The 21,705-nt window shown below is 27.8% G+C and overlaps 1 protein-coding gene and 1 long non-coding RNA gene across 2 annotated transcripts; one reads left to right on the top strand and one right to left on the bottom strand.

The window, feature by feature from the left end:
* The first annotated feature begins 10,513 nt into the window (after positions 1–10,513).
* LOC145953128 (uncharacterized) lies at positions 10,514–21,522 on the top strand. The gene is made up of 2 exons (XM_083066802.1): positions 10,514–11,214; positions 21,293–21,522. The coding sequence occupies exons 1-2, from the start codon at positions 10,632–10,634 to the stop codon at positions 21,358–21,360; spliced, it is 651 nt and encodes a 216-aa protein (XP_082922928.1). The 5' UTR covers positions 10,514–10,631; the 3' UTR covers positions 21,361–21,522.
* On the bottom strand, positions 12,315–19,072 carry LOC145953130 (uncharacterized). Its single transcript, XR_014430681.1, has 3 exons — positions 18,511–19,072; positions 13,614–17,471; positions 12,315–12,574 (listed from the first exon to the last, which is right to left on the bottom strand). It is a non-coding gene; the product is annotated as an uncharacterized LOC145953130 (long non-coding RNA).
* Positions 21,523–21,705: the final 183 nt, after the last annotated feature.

The raw sequence follows: 21,705 nt of genomic DNA on the forward strand, positions 1-21,705 counted from the left end.
AAGGAAACTAAAATTTTGATTAAATTGTGTAACTAGTTAGAAATAAAAATGATTTTATTTGACATATAATTCCAAGTCATGTATTGATCTATCTATATATCTATATCTCTTTTTTTCTTTCTTTATATATATATATATATATATATATATATATATATATATATATATATATATATATATATGTTATAGGTAGAATAGTCTAGTAAAATTTTTCCACTGAACAAACTCATTTTTTTTCTAAAACTTTTCAACCTTTTAAAATTCAAATATTTTTAATTAATTGTAAAATAAATTTATTATCATTTAATAAATTGAATTATACCAATTAAATACATAAATAATATTTCTAGAAAATTTGAAGTATTATAAGAAAAATGATTATAATATTAAATACATATAATATCCTATATCTATATTACATTCTATATATTATTATAGGTAAAATAATCACACAAAATATAGCTTAAAATTACATAGCTTATTTTTTTACTTTTTATTATATATATTCTATATAATATTAAAGGTAGAATAGTTTTTTAAAAGAATTTATTACTCAAAACTACATAGCCCAAGCCCACTTATATATATATATATATATATATATATATATATATATATTTAAATTAATGAAACGAAGTATCAAATAATTTTCAATTTTTTAAAAAATTTGTAGATTTGATCTATACATTAAAAACTTTAAATTCAACGGTTAGATCGTTAAATTTTGATGTAGAACATCAATTATTGAACGAAGTAAGTCTAAGTAAACTTACTCTTAGAGTAAACGGATCCCTCCTCAAATATATATATATATATATATATATATATATATATATATATATATATATATGAGGAGTTATAATAACACTTATGTAACTTTTACCAAGTGTTACATCGCTCAATAACTTTATATTAAATGCGAATTTTGTAAATCCAACCGTTAAATTGAACATATAAAGTGATATGAACTTTCAATCTAACGGTTAAATTTACAAAATTCACATTTAATATAAAGTTATTGAGTGGTGTAACACTTGGTAAAAGTTACACTGGTGTAACTATAACCCCCTCTATATGTATATATATTATTAAAAATAGAATAGTCTCCTAAAAAAAAATTTGCCCAAAAGTACATTGTCTAGGCCTACTTTTTTCTAAAACTTTTAAACCTTTTAAAATCAATAAACACCTAATTTGGTTCTTGAAAGATGGTAGAGGTGATTGATAGCTCCCTAAAATATTTTGTGACATTTAGTTTCCTAAATTTTAACTGTTATGCAAATTAATTTTTTCACGTCATGACACTTATTGTCTCTCCTAATTGACATGTAATAGTTACAAATTAAGTTGATTTAGTCACATGGCAAAGTAAGTTTTAGTTTTGAGTTTAATTTAAAAATAACTAAAGTGACATTTAAATGACTTATTTCTTCTCACTCACTCTAATTCTCACATTCCATTTCACCCATGAAATTGATTTGTGCTAAACATGAAACTCATTTCTACAAGAGATAAGGGTTTGAGACATTGTTAAAGAGGAATGTCAACTAACAAAGCCATATTAACAAATGAAAAGTGAAAAAAAAAATCGAGTTTCTGATTGTTCGTGAAACCCTCAATAAAGACTTGTTTCTATAGTAACAGAGAGTATCATTACCATTAAACTCTTCCTCACTTCTATCATATGAGTTTTGTGATTTATTAAACATAGCAATAACATCTATATTTAATTGACACATCCTTAATTTCTTGAGATCTTTCAAGACAACCACTCATTTTTGCTAAACCTCAAATTCAATAATTTAAGGTTTATAATCCTAAACATGTAAGCAAAATAGGTGAAGAAATTAAGGATGTTTGAGACAAAAAAATTTAACTATAGAAAATCCTACAAAATCCAACAACAACCTTCCATTTTAATTAAAGCATCCATAACCAAAATATTTAAATATGACAAAGTGTCTGTGTTTGATTAAAAAAATACCAAAACACTACATTATTATTCATATTAAATAATTAGGAGAGAGAACAATCATTTGAAAGAGAGAATACGAGTCAACTTGACACATTTAACTGTTGACTGTTGAAGAAATTAATAGAGTTTATAACTAAGTATAACGGAAGGACTAATTTGCATAACAAAGTAAATATTCAGAGATCTATCGACCACCTTTACCATCTTTTGGGAACTGAATTAGGTGTTTACCCTATTAAAATTTAAATGCTTCCTATTAATCGTAAAACAAATTTATTTTTATTTAATAAATTAAATTACGCCAAAAAAAAAGTTACAAAAAAATTGAATTATGCCAATGAAATAAATAATTAATCTTTCATAAAAATTTAAATTTTATAAGAAATGTGATTAATATATTACATTAAAATATATTCATATCTATAATTTATATCTATATATCATTAAAGGTAAAATATGTTCTTAAATTTTTTTTCACTTAAATGTATAAAGTCCGGGCCCACTTCTTTTATTTATTTATATTATTATTATTATTATTATTATATATTATTAAAGGAAGTATTGTTTTCTATAAGTTTTTCCCGAGTCCACTTATTTATTTATATATATATATATATATATAATATTAAAAGTAGAAGTTTACTAAATGATTTTTCTGTTCGAAATTGTAAAATCCGGGCCCATTTTCTTTCATTTTTGTTTATTATTATTATTATTATTATTATTATTATTTATATATTAGTTACAGTAGAATAATCTCCTAAAAAAATCACTAAAAAAATATGTAGTCCAAGTCCACTTTTTTTTTGTTTTTCTTAAAAAGTTTTGAACCTTTTAAAATTCAAATGTTTCTCATTAATTGTAAAAATCATTATTAACATTTAATAAATTAAATTAAGTTTATTAAACATATAAATAATCTTTCATAGAATCTGAAATATTATAAGAAAACTGTTTAATATATTAAATGCAATTAAAATCAGTTTATCTATCTATCTATTTATCTATCTCTCTCTCTATCTCTCTCTCTCTCTCTCTCTCTCTATATATATATATATATATATATATAATAGATTTAGCTACTACTAAAAATAATTTAAAAAATAAATATACAAAAACTGCTACTCAAAATAATTAAAAATATATAAATATATCAAAATAAAATAAAAAATTTTAGATAAAAATAGTTTAATAATTATCAATCATTATTATATTTCCCCAATATTATAAAATAAGCTACCACTGAAAATATTTAAAATAAATAAATATATTACAATAAATTACCAATGATCATTAGATTTACGTAATATTATGAAATAAACTTCTAAAAAAATAATTAAAAAACAAATATTTATTTTTTCTTCACTTTAATAATTTCCTCCAATAAAAAACTGCAATTACAAAGCTTTCTTTCACCATATTTTCATATACAAGTGTTATAAAATAAAATAAATTTTATTGTTTATGTAATTATATAATATAATATATGAGGAGGGTTCAAACGATATCAATGTAACTTTTATTAAGTATTACACTATTCAATAATTTTATATTAAATGTGAATATTTTTGTAAATTCAATTATTAAATTGAAATGTTCATATCACTTTATATGTTTATATCAAATTTTGTTAAAATTGAACAATAACTTGAAGGTAATCAAAATATTCATATTTTATTATATTTTGAAATGTATATATTACGTCAATTTTGTTTTATAAGAATGAATTATCAAATCATCTTAGATTAATATAAAATTTTGTATATATGATTTAAAAGTAAAAAATTTTCAATCTAATAGTTAAATTCATATTTAATATAAAATTATTAAGCGGTGTAATACTTAGTAAAAGTTATACTGATTTCATTTGAACCCTCCTATATATATGTATGTATATATAATTTTAATTTTTTAGAATTAATATAACAAACAATAACTGGTAATAAAATATTAATTATATTAATTTATTAATTATTGACGGTTTTGGGTTCACATAAAAAAAATCAAAATTTATTACAACTTCTAAGATATTAATTTTCTAAAAATTTTCACCATTTTTTATTTATAAAACTTAAATAAATATATAACAATTTTTCGTAAAGATAGGAAATATTACAAAGATGGTCACAATGAGCATTGAAACTACTTCCACATTGCTTTTAGTGGCAATAAATATTGCTACAAAATCTTTTATTGGCAATTCCACATTAGTCACCGTATACAGTGCCTCTAAAACATTTACTGGTAATGGTCGAGAAAAGTGTATAAGTTTTTGTGACATTTTTTTACTGGCATTTAATATTTTTTTGTTGTTGCTGCTAAAATTTAAGATGATTCATAATACTCTTTAATTATCTTATTGCTAGTCAATGTGGAACTTGTAAGATGAGTACGAATACTCTTTAATTATCTTATCTCTAGTCGATGTGAGACTTGTACGATAAGGGTTGTCTTCTATTTATATATTCTTTAATTTTCTTATTTTTTTAATTATCTTATCTTCTAATTAATTATTTTATCTATAGACGATATAAGATTTGAGTTTTTTTCCAATATACTCCCTCAAGTTTAGCACTATTGAGTTTGGTAATAGTTAGTAATATGATACCAACTTAGAATAGTAAGTTATTGGTATAACTCAACCCTACAAAATAAACTTGTAAGGTGAGAGTTATTATCCACTTATATATTCTTTAATTATTTTATCTCTAGTCGATGTGAGATTAAGTTTTTTCCAATAAATAATTGTCGCTAGTAGTAAATTTTGGCATGATGTAAATACATTTTTAGTGGTCATTATATTAGTTATTAATATTTTTATTAGATAATAAAATAAAGATAATTAATTTAATATCGTTAAATAATTATCGGTAATAATAAATTTTGTTGTAATGCTAGGTCTCCATGTTTCTAACTAATTCAATCCTTCCTCACCCAATCATTAGGCTAATCCTAGTGGTCAAATATATAACAATTTATTGATATTAAAAATTGACATGATATAATAAATAATTAGTTATAATAATTATTAATTATGAACAGTTTTAAATTAATGTAAATAATTATGTATATTTTTAAGTTAACTTAAATAAAAAACTTTATGATTTTTTTTTACCAAGTTTACGTAAATAAACTTACATTTAACAATAATATTAGAAACTATAAAGGTATAATAAAATATACAAATTTTTAATGATATTAATTACCAATTTCATCTTTTTTTAAAAAATGTATATAAAAGTATATAGAAATTTTTATTAATAAAATAGTAAAAAAAATATTGTATTTTTATATATTTAAATTTTGATATTTTGGAATATATATATATATATATATATATATATATATTGATGTAATGAAATATTAATTTTATTAATTAATAATTATCAATGGTTTTAAAATAAATTAAAATTATAAAAAAAATTACAAAAATTATCTTAAAAAATTCGTTCTAAAGTGTTATATGCACCAAACGTTTAGATTTAATTGTAATTAATTGTATACATTAAATTTGGATGATAATTATTAATTCATTTAATTGAATTATTAAAATTAATTGTGACACCCTCTAGCCCAACATTAATACACAATAAATGTAAACAATAATAATTTTTTTCCTTTTTGAGTAAATAAAATCTTTCATAGTTTGATAACATCTTTTGTGATAAAACAAGTATCATAAGGTAGAAGATTCACATTCGTAACTCATAAATCATAAAAAGTCAACATATCATTATCAAAACTCAAGAAATCATATAAAGGAAAATATAGATTAATTCCAGCAAAGGTGACAGTCCCTCCTAGTTAGGAATTAAATTATAACTTCCAAATCATGTAATAAAAATAATATCACAAAGATGCATATTTTAGTACAAAAGAAATATTATAAACTTTATTTAGGTTATTTCTTCGCTAGAAATTACAAAAGAAAAGAAACTAAAGTTATTAAAACAATAACATATTAGACTAAGCTAGCTATGCCCCGATGTCACATCGTATCAGAGTATGCCCAACTGAAGTCTTAAGCCTCATCACCAACATTCTCATGATGATGATCACCTGCAACATAATTTAAACATATATAAGAACAACAAGGGAGTGAGAAACATCTCACTCAATTTCAGGTGCATAAATAAAGGTTAAATAGCACACACACACAACAATTATAAGTCACATGTAAACAATACACATACATAATTAATATCACACATACAATCATTTATCATGCAATGATGTCATGGACTCGACTCATAAATGCATGCATGTGGTGCCATACGGAAGTTTCACATTTCTCATAGCTTGTTACATCACTAGTGACCCTAAGGTACACCTTGTTAGCATGTTACGTCGTGGGTGACCCTAAGGTACACCTTGTTAGCATCACTAGTGACCCTAAGGTACACCTGGTTAAGGTACACTTGGTTACATCACTGGTATGCAGCCTCAGCGACACACCTGGAGTTATATGTGCATATGATGCATGTCATACATTCATTATTTCATTTACTCAACATTTAACTTATTACAGAATTTCATTTAGTACATCATGTCATCATTTTTCATATTCTCATAATCATAGCTTGTCTCAATAGTCCATTATTATGTCTCATGTCCTTTGTGCATATTTCACATAGTCATGTCATGATTATTCCTCATCATAAGGTCAACACAGGAATTCACATAGAGCATTCTTATTCATATTAAAACTTATTTATTTTTAACATTAATTACACATTCATTTATTACTTCCAACAAGGAACAAAGTAGAAAAAATAGAAAATAAAACAGAACACATCAATACTTTGCATGTTCCTAGAAGCATGCAACAGGCAAGGCAAGGGATTGGGGGCCAATCCGACAATCAGACTATCCAACAATTATTTCCACACCCCTGAGCGAGGTTTCTCACTCCCCCCTTACCTCGATAAGCAAGAACTGAAACTTGAGCAAGAGGACCTTGTTACTCTCTTCCTCTAGACTCCCTCTTTCTTTCTCACTCTTTCTTTCTCTTTCTCTCTCTAGGATTTTACCCTTCTTAGTTATAATTTTTTCACCCCCTACCTCCTATTTATAGGTATTCTAGCGTACCCGGAACGGTCCGTACTGAATTCGGAACGGGGCGTTCCGGAGCCATGCTTTATAGGCAAATTTTTCAACTGGAACAACCCGTTCTAAAATTAGAACGGCCCGTTTTCAAAAATCAGAACGTCCCGTTCTAAAATCAGAACGACCCGTTCTGAGGTTCATGTTAACACTTATTGACCATAGTTGGAACGGCCCGTTTCCAACTAAGGTTTTTAGGCAATTTTAGAATCTTGGAACGACCCGTTTCACTTTAGGAACGACCCGTTCTGGAATAACCCAAATGGGCCTTTTTAATAATTTGGAACGGTCCGTTCCATTTTTGGAACGACCCATTCTGCTACTTCAAAAATTGTTTATTTTCATTGTTTGGAACGGCTCGTTCCACTTTTGGAACAACCCGTTCCAGCCTAAAGAAATAGAATCATAGTTTTAAAAACCGAACCGGTCATCGAACCGGTTAAGGTACTGGGTCAGTGGGTCAAAGGTTGAAACGGTGGGTCACTAGTTGAACCGCATGACTCGATTTTTATTAAAAAATATTTATATTAAATATATTTTATACTTATAAATTTTAATAAATTCATATCTTATTTTAAATTTCAATTTTTCTATCTTATTTAAAATTATTTTTATTTTTATTTTGTAAAAAAATACATAAAAAAATTACATGTTAAACGGTATATTAATATAAATTAAAAATATAAATAATATGTACATATATAATATGCTTGCAATTAATATCACAAAATAATATATGTAATATTTACATAGATATTGCATTATTAAATATATATTTTAAAATTAATAATATACTATAAAAGTTATTTAAGTTGTATATATTGCAAACAAATATATTAGAACAAGTAGTCATTGTTATATTTAATAAGACTCATTGCTTTTTGATTAAGAGATTCAATTTTCATTATTATTTTTGTGATTTATGGTCCCTTAAAAAAATTTAAAAAAAAATAAGAAAAAAAAGTGGTTGAACCGGTTTGACCCACCGGTTCACCGGTTGAACCGAAAAATTGACCAGTTCAATCCGGTTTGAAACGGGTCGACTGCATAACCAATCCAACTTCAGATTCGAACCGGCTGGACCACCGGTTCCCTGTCCAACCGGTCCGACCGGCCGGGTCGGTCCGGGTTTTAAAACACAGAATAGAATTTATAAAATTTTCATAAATAATTTAAATTAGTACAAACCTTTACAATATTCAATAAAACCCCTTTTAATTAACTAAAATAACTATAAGAAAATAATTTTAATAAATATAAAAATAAATAATAATTATTATTGTATTAGTAGAAAATTCGGGGTGTTACATTAATTATTTTTAATTTTGTTAAAATCATGGTTAGGGATCAATAATAATAATTTTATATTTTAGAGAGTTGAAAATCAAAATAATATTTCATAGGACCAAACTTAAAATTTACACATATTACAAAGACAAAAAATATATTACAAAGACTAAAAATAATGTTTACAAATTTTAGAATAAAGAAAATAAAGAAAAAAATTTAAGAACCAAAATTAAAACTCACTTATTTTATAGAGACTAAAAATATATTTAAAATTTAATTATATTACAAAGACTAAAATATAATGTTTAAAAATTTTAAAAAAATGAAAAATCAAAAACTAAAATTGAAACTCATTTATTTTATAAATATTAAAAATATATTTAATTTTAATATTAAAAATAAATCCGTTCATAAAAATATTCTTAATCACACACATAAATCCGTTCATATCTTGTTGTACTAATATTATTAAAGGTAAAATAGTCTTCTAATTTTTTTTTTCAAAAAATATATAATTCATACCCACTTTTTTATTTTAAACTTTTCAACCTTTTAAAATTCAAACGTTTCATATTAATTGTAAAACATATTTATCAATACTTAATAAATGGAACTATAGTATTTTAGTCTATACAATATTCAGGTTAGTTAATGTTTATAATATAATTAAAAAAAAATTATATATATATATATATATATATATATATATATAAATACTATGTTTGAATGTGTAAATTATATTTAAAATTTGAATAAATAAATATTTCTAAATATATAAATTATATTTTAGATTTATGGAAAATAATTTAAATTTAACATTAAAACTTATTGATAATTTATTTAAAATATTAATATTTAATTCATAAATAGTTACTATAAATAAAAATTAAATTAAATAAAAAAAAGTTAAAAGAATCCTTACAAACAATCTCATTTGAGAAAAATACCTAAAACTACTTTATTTAATATATAACAATTAATTAATTACACCAATTAAAAACACAAAAAATCTTTCATAGAAAATTTGAAATATTATAAGAAATGTGATTAATATATTAAATGCATAGAAAATCTATCCATATTTATATTCTATATCTATATATATATTATTAAATAAGGAATAGTCTCCTAAGAAATTTTTCCACTAAAAACTACATAACTTGAACCCATTTTTTTATTATATATATATGTATTATATATAAATAAATTTTATAATAATATTATGTTTAAATATATAAATAATATTGAAAATTATCATGCATAAATATTTTTAAATATATAAATTATAGTTTAGATTTATGATAAATAATTTATATTGTGAAAAAATATTTTTATTTATTAATGATTTATTTTTAAATATTAATTTTTTAATTCATAAATAATTATAATAAATAAAAATTAAATTAGATAAGAGGTTCTTATTTAATATATAAGAGTTGATATATATTAATAAAGGTAGAAGTCTCTTAAAAATAATTTTCACTCAAAAATACATAATCCAATATCAGTTTTTTTTCCTAAAACTTTTCAACATTTTAAAATTCAAACGTTTCATATTAATATGTAAAAAAAAATTATTAACATTTAATAAATTTAATTACGCTAATTAAACACATAAATTGTAATATCCCAAAATTTTATTAAATAAAACCGGTTATTTTGATTTTAAATATTTATTGAGATTATTAGTGTAACATCCCAAATTTTATACAATATTAATAAAAGGATTATTTTTATGTATTTTAAATATTTATAAAATTATTAAAAAGGGTTATTTTTTTTATATATTTTTAAAAGTTAAAAAAAAAAATGTAACAAATAAGGAGTTCTTCCTTATTTCTTATTGTGAAAAAAATTTAATTTATCATAAGTAGAATTGTGACATTCTAATTATAATATTATTATATTATTATAATAATCAATTTTTTTTATGATATTTTATAATTTTAATTTTATTGTCAAAATTTTCAGAAATTAAAATGTAGATAAATATATATATATATATATATATATATATATATATAGTATTTTTATTTTATTATTTTTATAATAGTGCTATGAATAATATTTTTTTTTTACTATTCACGTAATAGTGAATTATGCTTTCAATCAGTACAGAAATCGGAATTTTTATATATAGTGGGATAGTACCAGGAGATTATTAGAAGGAGGGGGAATAATCATTACATGGGAAGTATTTAGAACCAAATTTTTTGAAAAATATTTTCCTAATGATGTTAGGAGGGCTAAAGAAATAGAATTTATGCAGTTAAAACAAGGGAATATGACAGTGGGAGAATATGCTTCTAAGTTTGAGGAATTGGGAAAATACTCTACTTTCTTTTATCACCCTGATGAGAGGATGAAGTGTATTAAATTCGAGGATGGACTTAGATCAGAATTAAGAAAGGCAGTAGGGATATTGGAAATCTCTGATTTTCCCACATTAATACACAAGTGTCGATTTTTGGAAGGTTTTGATCATAATAAGGATAATAGACCAAAATCTTTTGGCCCTCAATTTAGTAAGAAAAGGGATAATGAAAGAAAACCTTATGTTCGACCACAATGGAAACCCCAATCCTCTCAATTTGCAGGAAATTCCAGTAGGTCCATTAATAATCAAGCCAAGTGTTTTAAGTGTGGACAGGGTCATTATACTAAAGATTGTCATCTCAAAGGACCTGTTTGTTTCAAGTGTGGAAAGCCTGGTCATGTATTTTCTGAGTGTGGACAACCAAAGACGCACGTGAATACTTCCGGATCCAAACCAAGACCTTCTACAACTGGAAGAGTTTACACCATGACCGGAACTGAAGCTGCTCAAAACAATGATCTAATACAAGGTAAATGTTTCATTAAAGGCAAAACTTTAAATGTACTGTATGATTCAGGCGCAACTCATTCTTTTATCTCCAATAATTGTGTTCAATACCTCCAATTACCAATTTCTTCTTTAGAGAATAATTTGATTGTTTCAACCCCTACAAACAAATCTGTAATTGCCAATAAGGTTTGTTCAGACTGTCCTATTTTTATTGGCGATAAAAAATTTCTTGTAAATTTGATCTGCTTACCTTTATCACAATTAGATGTGATTTTAGGTATGAACTGGTTATCTTCCAACCACGTTCTTCTTAATTGTGCAGAAAAGTCTATAATATTTTCTGATCCTAAGGACCTATCGATTTCATTATCTAAACCAATAAACAAGTTTCCTTGGGGTAAAGTTCAAGGATATTTAATCTTATCCTCTATGGAAACTAAAGAGGAAGTCAACTTGAAAGACATAGCTGTCGTTCAAAATTTTCCTGAAGTCTTTCCTAATGATATTCCTGGTTTGCCACCTGACAGAGAGATTGAATTTTCGATTGATTTAATACCTGGAACTGGACCAATTTCAATGGCACCTTATAGGATGTCACCTTCTGAATTAGCTGAGTTGAAGAAACAATTAGAGGAGTTACTTGAAAAACAATTCATACGCCCTAGTGTATCACCTTGGGGGGCTCCTGTTTTGTTAGTCAAAAAGAAAGATGGAAGCTTTAGACTGTGTGTGGACTATCGGCAATTAAATAAGTTTACCATAAAGAATAAATATCCTCTTCCTAGGATAGATGATTTGATGGATCAATTAAGAGGAGCCACTGTATTTTCTAAGATAGATCTAAGATCAGGATACCATCAAATCAAAGTGAAAGCAGAAGACATACAGAAAACTGCATTTAGAACAAGGTATGGTCATTATGAATATCAAGTAATGCCTTTTGGAGTAACCAATGCACCTGCAGTGTTCATGGATTATATGAATAGGATTTTTCGTCCGTATTTAGACCATTTTGTGACACCCTCTACCCCAACATCATTAATAAACATAAACTATATTTATAAAAGATTTTCATAGATTGATATAAAACAATAAGTATCATAAGGTAGAAGATGCACATTCATAAATTCATTAACATATATATATAACTTAAGAAGTCATAATAAAACAAAGATTATAAATCAATCCCAGTAAAGGTGGCAGTGCCTCCTAGTTAGGAATCAACTTATAATTTATTTAAATTACACAAGAAAAGAAAATGTTTTTAGAATAAGAAAAACATGAGATAAATCCTAGCTAAACCCGATGTCACATCCTATCAGAGCATGCCCCAAGAAACCTTTAGGCCTCATCACCAACATCCTCATGATGATGAACACCTGCAACATAAATTTAAACATATACAGAAAAAAAAACAACAAGGGAGTGAGAAACATCTCACTCAGTTGTAGATGAAGAAATAAAAGTTAAATAGCACACACACACGCAATATAATTCACATATATAATCAATCTCACATATATGCTTATGTATAATGATTTTCTTGACTTGACTCACTAATGTATGCATGTGGCGCCATACGGAAGTTTCAGAATTTATCACTGGTGACCCAAAGGTACACCTATCACTGGTGTTCATACACCTCGTTAGCATGTTACATCACTGGTGTCCCGAAGGCACACCTATCACTGGTGATCATACACCTTGTTAGCATCACTGGTATGCGGCCTCAGCGGCACACCTGGAATAATATATGCATATGATGCATGTCATACATTCATAGACTCAACATTTAGCATATTACACATATAAGATTCATATTTCATAATTATGATTTATTTTATTAATCCAACTTTAATAGTCCAATAGTCCAACAGTCCAATAGTCCAACGGTCCAATAGTCCAACGGTCCAATAGTTCAACAGTTCAACGGTCCATTCATGGATCGTAGGTCACAAGTCATGAGTACATATTTCATACAGTCATATCCTCATAGGTCCGCATAGGTCTCATATATACTTCATATACTCAAGTCATAATAAGATCTTCATAAGTTCGCATAGGTATTTTTATTCTAAAACTTATTCTTTTTTTAACATCAATTACATATTTATTAATAATAATATATTAAGATCTTTTAAGTAAAGTAGGAAGCTTAAAAGGTAATATAAGATAATAAGGAGGCTCAGCCTTCCATTTAAATAACAGATTACAAATTTATAAATACTTAGGAGGCTTAGCCTTCCATTCAAATAATAGATTCTAATATGTAAATAAATAGGATATAAAACAAATCACATCAATAATACATATTCAAAGAAATAAATAGCAAGCAAGAGATCGGGAGCCAATCCAACAAACAAACTATTTAACAATTATTCCCACACCCCCAAGCAAGGTTTCCCACTCCCCCCTTACCTGGATAAGTAGGAGTTGGAACTAGCGCAATAACTCTCTAAAAACTTGGGCAGAATCTCCTCTTCTCTTTCCTTAAAAAGGAATCGGAATTAGGGCAGAATCTCTTCCTCTTTCTCCTTAAACACGGCACTGGAGCAGAACCTCCTTTTCTTTCTCCTTCTCTCTCTTACTTTCTCTCTCTATTTCTCCAGAATTTCCTTCTCTCTAGAATTCTAAATTTTCAAAACCTTAGGCCCCTATTTATAGAAATTTTGAAGTTACTATGCACTATGCACTATTCATTAAAATAATATTATAAGTTACTATGCACTATTCATTAAAATATTAAAATTAATTAAAAAATTGAAACTTGCTTCCCTCGTGGTTTCCTTAGCAGCCATTTACTATTCACATATACGTATACGTGAATAGTAAAATACGTATATGTAAATAGTAAAAATACGTATACATAAATAGTAAAATACGTATACGTAAATAGTAAAATACGTATACGTAAATAGTAAAATACGTATAAAAATATGATAATCCTTCTAATAATCCCAATACATAAGAATAAAATTTTTGGGATGTTACATTACTCCCCTCCTTTTAGAAATTTCGTCCTCGAAATTTTTGCAATGATAAACTCTTCGCTTCTTACTTCTAATTCTTATGCAACCTCACTACCTTACTTATACAACTCTATCAATTTCATCAAATGATTTCTAAGGGTAAGACAAATAACCTTGACAAGCCTATCCATATAAACAAAATCAATCTCTTAAGTGTCTCAGACAAATCTATCACTAAAGTCTTATCCATTCACCATTTTACTTCCAACATGGAGCGTCCAAGTGCTACAAAATTCTTAAAGACTTATAGTATGCTAATCACAAGTATACAATTGCTTCACTCCTCTCTTCATCATAGGTCACAATACTTCCGCTGCGCTACTCTGATACATCGTAGTAGTTCTTAAATAAAAGAGTACTCTTATATTCTTCCTCTAAAATCATTTTTCTTAATTCAAAATTACTAAGCGCCCAAATTTATTCTTGCATCTCAAAACAACATCAATTTCTATTTAGAAAATGTTAATCATATTCCTACTAATATTTTCCACTTGGTTCACTAGGAAAGGCTCTAACCCCTGAGCTTCTATAATCTTATTCACTAATTCACTAGTTATTTTCAATCATACTCAATTCAATATTCCTAGAGGTAATCTCACACATCAATCATAAGTCTCTAAATTCTTCAATCAAATCCAATTCTTAAATAATCAAAAATAATATATTAGTGATCATCGTAATCAAGGGATCTATCACAATATTGATATTACTTCTATAATCATCTATAAAGATCAAACACCTAAGCATGTTAACTAGATACACATATCAAATCACTAATTTTACTATTCCATCTACAACCAAGTCAAACCTCTATCCATCACCTTATTCTATATCCTCATATCTTGTTACCAATATGAATCAACTAATTGTATTTCTCCAATTTCTTTCAATGATCCACTTGTTATTCGAGTCATACCTAATTTTTCACCACTAGGAGTAATCTCACAAGTCAGACTTAAATTCTTAAAAAGATCCATCTTTCTAATCATAAGGAAAATATAAAGGTTTTCTAATCAAAACATTAATTACCACAATGGCTTTGGCCAAATAACTAATAAGATCAAAATCTTATTTCTTAAGAAGTTTCTAACTATCTCTTTTGGTCAATAGATATTTAAAACTGAATACCTCAAGCTTAGAATCATATAGGTAATGTCTCCAATTTAAGGTCATGGGTAAGGTAATTCCTCTCATGAATTCTCAATTTTCTAGAAGTATAAGCTATTATTTGATCCATTTTGCATTCACATTCTATCCAAACCTACCTTAGGAACATAAATATATACCACAAAAGACTTACTAAAATCTAGTAGTATTAACATTAGTCAATCTTGCCTTAAGAGTTGGAACTACTCTCATACCTACTATCCCACATAAAGACAATACCCCTCTTAGTGAATATAGTTAAGGGCAATGCTATCTTAAAAATTCCTTTAATAAATCTCCGATAATAATAAACTAATATCATAAAACTCTTATCTTCACTAACTGGATTAGATATCTCCCCACTTAAACACAACTTCTACAAGAGTCATATCCATGTTTACCTCAACTGGAATTTATAGGGACAAGAAAACTTATCTCATATAATAAAAATAAATTAATCAATTAAACAAGCAATCACTCAATCAATAAAAATAAGATAAAATAAAATAATAATACTTTGATAACTCAACATACATCCGTCTTGAATATATCTCCACCCTTAACTACAATATGATCATATCATACCCTAAGATCACTTTTACTAACCACACTACATTCACCAATTGATCCCTAAGGTCATCTATCCACATATCAACCTACCTGCATATTAAATCATATTCGAATACCTACTTTAAACCTTCATATATACCATCCATATGAACAACCTTTACCACATAGCATCATACAACCTTAAACAACCTCTTAATCCATATGATAACGCACCGAAATATTTTAACAAAGTCAATTCTTATCCTTGCATTGCCTACTAACCCAAAAACATTATTATACAGCCTAACTTCTCTTTTAAACAACTACCAAAGAAAACAACACATCCCACGTGATCTCAACCTATCACCAAAGAAAGCTAAGTGATTAAACTACAACTCTTATGAAGACATCAGAATTTAAAAGGATCATCTTCTTAGCTAAAAATTCAAAAATCACCACAGATATATTCAATGCTTACAACTAGACCTTTGCTCATCAAAGTAACTATAACGGGAGTGCAAACATCCCCTACACACTAATGCATCAACATCTAAGCCACAAAATACCTCAATCCTTCCAAACTTACTTCTTACCACCTCAAATTTAAATCAAATTTTCTCACCACAAATTTAAACCAAACGATTCACATATTCGTATAAAAAAAGACTTAGAAAATATGCGGCTATCAAATTCTAGAAATCATCAATTCGTCAATTTCTCCTTAAAAAAAAAATACCAAAACCCCATTTCTCGACATATGTCATCCTTGAATTCAATCGCTACAACTATAGCTTTCAAAAATTTCACTAATCGTAAACTCTTAGTACACTTAAAATAAATCCATGTCTTATTCAAATCTAAGACCTCAATAATTCCTATAATATTAGCACAGTATCTCGTCTATTATTCACACATATGCTTTCAACACAAGCGATATCACTAAACCACTACCTCTTACGTAAGCAAGAAATATCAAACAAATAAGCGATTATCAAAGAAGCAATCAAAAATAGCATTCATCAAAATCTATCATACAAATCCTGAGAACACATTGCACACAAATAACAACATAATCAATCATCACATTAGCACATCAATCAACTCATCACATTATTAATCTACCAAACAAGCATAGTAGACTCATAACTCACGGCCGATTGGATCGGCCTGCTCTGATACCACTAAATGTGACACCCTCTACCCCAACATCATTAATAAACATAAACTATATTTATAAAAGATTTTCATAGATTGATATAAAACAATAAGTATCATAAGGTAGAAGATGCACATTCATAAATTCATTAACATATATATATAACTTAAGAAGTCATAATAAAACAAAGATTATAAATCAATCCCAGTAAAGGTGGCAGTGCCTCCTAGTTAGGAATCAACTTATAATTTATTTAAATTACACAAGAAAAGAAAATGTTTTTAGAATAAGAAAAACATGAGATAAATCCTAGCTAAACCCGATGTCACATCCTATCAGAGCATGCCCCAAGAAACCTTTAGGCCTCATCACCAACATCCTCATGATGATGAACACCTGCAACATAAATTTAAACATATACAGAAAAAAAAACAACAAGGGAGTGAGAAACATCTCACTCAGTTGTAGATGAAGAAATAAAAGTTAAATAGCACACACACACGCAATATAATTCACATATATAATCAATCTCACATATATGCTTATGTATAATGATTTTCTTGACTTGACTCACTAATGTATGCATGTGGCGCCATACGGAAGTTTCAGAATTTATCACTGGTGACCCAAAGGTACACCTATCACTGGTGTTCATACACCTCGTTAGCATGTTACATCACTGGTGTCCCGAAGGCACACCTATCACTGGTGATCATACACCTTGTTAGCATCACTGGTATGCGGCCTCAGCGGCACACCTGGAATAATATATGCATATGATGCATGTCATACATTCATAGACTCAACATTTAGCATATTACACATATAAGATTCATATTTCATAATTATGATTTATTTTATTAATCCAACTTTAATAGTCCAATAGTCCAACAGTCCAATAGTCCAACGGTCCAATAGTCCAACGGTCCAATAGTTCAACAGTTCAACGGTCCATTCATGGATCGTAGGTCACAAGTCATGAGTACATATTTCATACAGTCATATCCTCATAGGTCCGCATAGGTCTCATATATACTTCATATACTCAAGTCATAATAAGATCTTCATAAGTTCGCATAGGTATTTTTATTCTAAAACTTATTCTTTTTTTAACATCAATTACATATTTATTAATAATAATATATTAAGATCTTTTAAGTAAAGTAGGAAGCTTAAAAGGTAATATAAGATAATAAGGAGGCTCAGCCTTCCATTTAAATAACAGATTACAAATTTATAAATACTTAGGAGGCTTAGCCTTCCATTCAAATAATAGATTCTAATATGTAAATAAATAGGATATAAAACAAATCACATCAATAATACATATTCAAAGAAATAAATAGCAAGCAAGAGATCGGGAGCCAATCCAACAAACAAACTATTTAACAATTATTCCCACACCCCCAAGCAAGGTTTCCCACTCCCCCCTTACCTGGATAAGTAGGAGTTGGAACTAGCGCAATAACTCTCTAAAAACTTGGGCAGAATCTCCTCTTCTCTTTCCTTAAAAAGGAATCGGAATTAGGGCAGAATCTCTTCCTCTTTCTCCTTAAACACGGCACTGGAGCAGAACCTCCTTTTCTTTCTCCTTCTCTCTCTTACTTTCTCTCTCTATTTCTCCAGAATTTCCTTCTCTCTAGAATTCTAAATTTTCAAAACCTTAGGCCCCTATTTATAGAAATTTTGAAGTTACTATGCACTATGCACTATTCATTAAAATAATATTATAAGTTACTATGCACTATTCATTAAAATATTAAAATTAATTAAAAAATTGAAACTTGCTTCCCTCGTGGTTTCCTTAGCAGCCATTTACTATTCACATATACGTATACGTGAATAGTAAAATACGTATATGTAAATAGTAAAAATACGTATACATAAATAGTAAAATACGTATACGTAAATAGTAAAATACGTATACGTAAATAGTAAAATACGTATAAAAATATGATAATCCTTCTAATAATCCCAATACATAAGAATAAAATTTTTGGGATGTTACACATTTTGTGGTGGTCTTTATAGATGATATCCTCATATATTCTCGAACTCATGAAGAACATGAAGAACACCTTCAAACTGTTCTCCAAATCCTGAAAGATAAACAACTGTATGCCAAACTTTCTAAGTGTGAATTTTGGTTAGAGGAGGTTAAGTTTTTAGGACATGTGATTTCCAAAGATGGAGTGTCTGTGGATCCATCTAAGGTAGAAGCAGTTCTACTATGGGAACCTCCAAAGACGGTAACAGAAATCCGTAGTTTTTTGGGTTTGGCAGGATATTACAGGAGATTCATTGAGGGATTTTCTAAAATAGCTATGCCTTTAACTCAACTCACCAAGAAAGGACAACCCTTTGAGTGGACAGAAAAATGTGAGAGTAGTTTTCAGGAGCTTAAGAAAAGATTAACTACTGCACCAGTCTTAGCCTTACCCAATCCTAATGGACAATTTGTCATATTTTGTGATGCCTCAAAAATGGGATTAGGGTGTGTTCTTATGCAAGATAGAAGGGTAGTAGCATATGCTTCTAGACAATTGAGAGCTCATGAAAGGAATTACCCAACCCATGATCTAGAACTAGCTGCCATTGTTTTTGCACTCAAAATATGGAGACATTATGTGTATGGTGGTAAGTTTGATGTTTTTAGTGATCATAAAAGTTTAAAATATTTGTTTGATCAAAAGGAACTGAATATGAGACAAAGAAGGTGGATGGAATTTTTGAAAGATTATGATTTTGAATTACATTACCATCCAGGGAAAGCCAATGTTGTGGCTGATGCACTGAGTAGAAAATCCTTACATGTCTCCTCATTAATGATTCAAGAGATGAATTTGATAGAAAAATTTAGAGACATGAGTTTATCAACTACGGTAAGTCAAGATAAAATACAATTGCATGCGGTTCAAATTACTAGTGACTTACATGAACAAATTGGTGAGGCTCAGGTAGTTGATAAATTCATTCAGAAGAAAAAGAGGTTGATAGGTCAAAAGGATGGTGAAAAGTTCGATTTAGATCAAAGAGGAGTTTTGAGATTTAATAATAGGATATGTGTACCAAATGATTCAGAAATTAAGAAAATAATTTTAGGTGAGGCACATAAGAGCAAGCTGAGCATACACCCTGGGGCAACAAAGATGTATCAAGATCTCAAAAGAATGTTTTGGTGGCCCAAAATGAAAAAGGAAATAGCACAATATGTGGCTACATGTTTGATTTGTCAAAAAGCTAAGATAGAACACCAAAAGCCAGCAGGAATGTTACAACCCTTAGATATACCTGAATGGAAATGGGACAGTATAGCAATGGATTTTGTAGTTGGTTTACCACGAACAATTCATAAGTTTGATTCCATATGGGTTATTGTGGATAGACTAACAAAATCTGCTCATTTCTTACCCATCAACATTAGGTATTCTCTAGAAAAATTGACTGAACTGTATATAAGAGAGATTGTAAGGTTGCATGGGGTACCATCTAGCATAATATCTGATAGGGATCCTAGATTCACTTCTAGATTTTGGGAAAGTTTACATCAAGCATTAGGAACTAAGCTTCGTCTTAGCTCTGCATATCATCCTCAAACAGATGGACAATCAGAAAGAACCATACAATCCCTAGAAGATTTATTGAGAGCTTGTGTGCTAGAGAATTCTGGTAGTTGGGACAAATACTTGCCTCTGATTGAATTCACTTATAACAACAGTTTCCATTCTAGCATAGGTATGGCACCCTATGAAGCTTTATATGGAAGAAGGTGTAGAACTCCTTTGTGCTGGTTTGAGACAGGAGAGAATTTAATCTTGGGTCCTGAATTGGTGCAACAAACCACGGAAAAGATCAAAATGATTCAAGAAAAATTGAGAATGACTCAAAGCAGACAAAAAAGTTATGCTGATAAAAGAAGACGACCTCTTGAATTCCAGGAAGGTGATCATGTATTTTTGAAAGTTACACCAACAGCTGGTATTGGTAGGGTAATGAAATCAAAGAAACTCACTCCTCGATTTATTGGTCCTTATCAAATCCTTAGAAAAATAGGTCCTGTTGCTTACCAAATTTCTCTACCACCTTTTCTTTCTAATCTCCATAATGTCTTCCATGTGTCTCAGTTAAGAAAATATATTTCTGACCCTTCTCATATAATAATGCCTGATACAGTACAATTAAAGGATAACCTTACATTTGAAACAATGCCTGTACAGATCGCAGACAGGAGGATCAAACAGTTGAGAGGCAAACAGATTGCACTGGTAAAGGTAATCTGGAATGATGTTACTGGAGATGCTACTTGGGAACTCGAAGAAGAAGTTAAGAAAAATTATCCTTACTTATTTTAAGCAATAAAAATTTCGAGGACGAAATTTCTGTAAGTAGGGGAGAATTGTAATATCCCAAAATTTTATTAAATAAAACCGGTTATTTTGATTTTAAATATTTATTGAGATTATTAGTGTAACATCCCAAATTTTATACAATATTAATAAAAGGATTATTTTTATGTATTTTAAATATTTATAAAATTATTAAAAAGGGTTATTTTTTTATATATTTTTAAAAGTTAAAAAAAAAAATGTAACAAATAAGGAGTTCTTCCTTATTTCTTATTGTGAAAAAA

This window comes from Cajanus cajan, chromosome 1 (assembly GCF_000230855.2).
Source record: "Cajanus cajan strain Asha chromosome 1, NIPB_CcT2T_4, whole genome shotgun sequence".
Classification (NCBI taxonomy): domain Eukaryota; kingdom Viridiplantae; phylum Streptophyta; class Magnoliopsida; order Fabales; family Fabaceae; genus Cajanus; species Cajanus cajan.

Coding starts and splice junctions, on each gene's coding strand:
- LOC145953128 (XM_083066802.1), top strand. CDS start 10,632: ATGCAGTTAAAACAAGGGAATATGACAGTGGGAGAATATGCTTCTAAG. Junction 11,215..21,292: donor AAACAATGATCTAATACAAG/GTAAATGTTTCA, acceptor ATGCCTGTACAG/ATCGCAGACAGGAGGATCAA.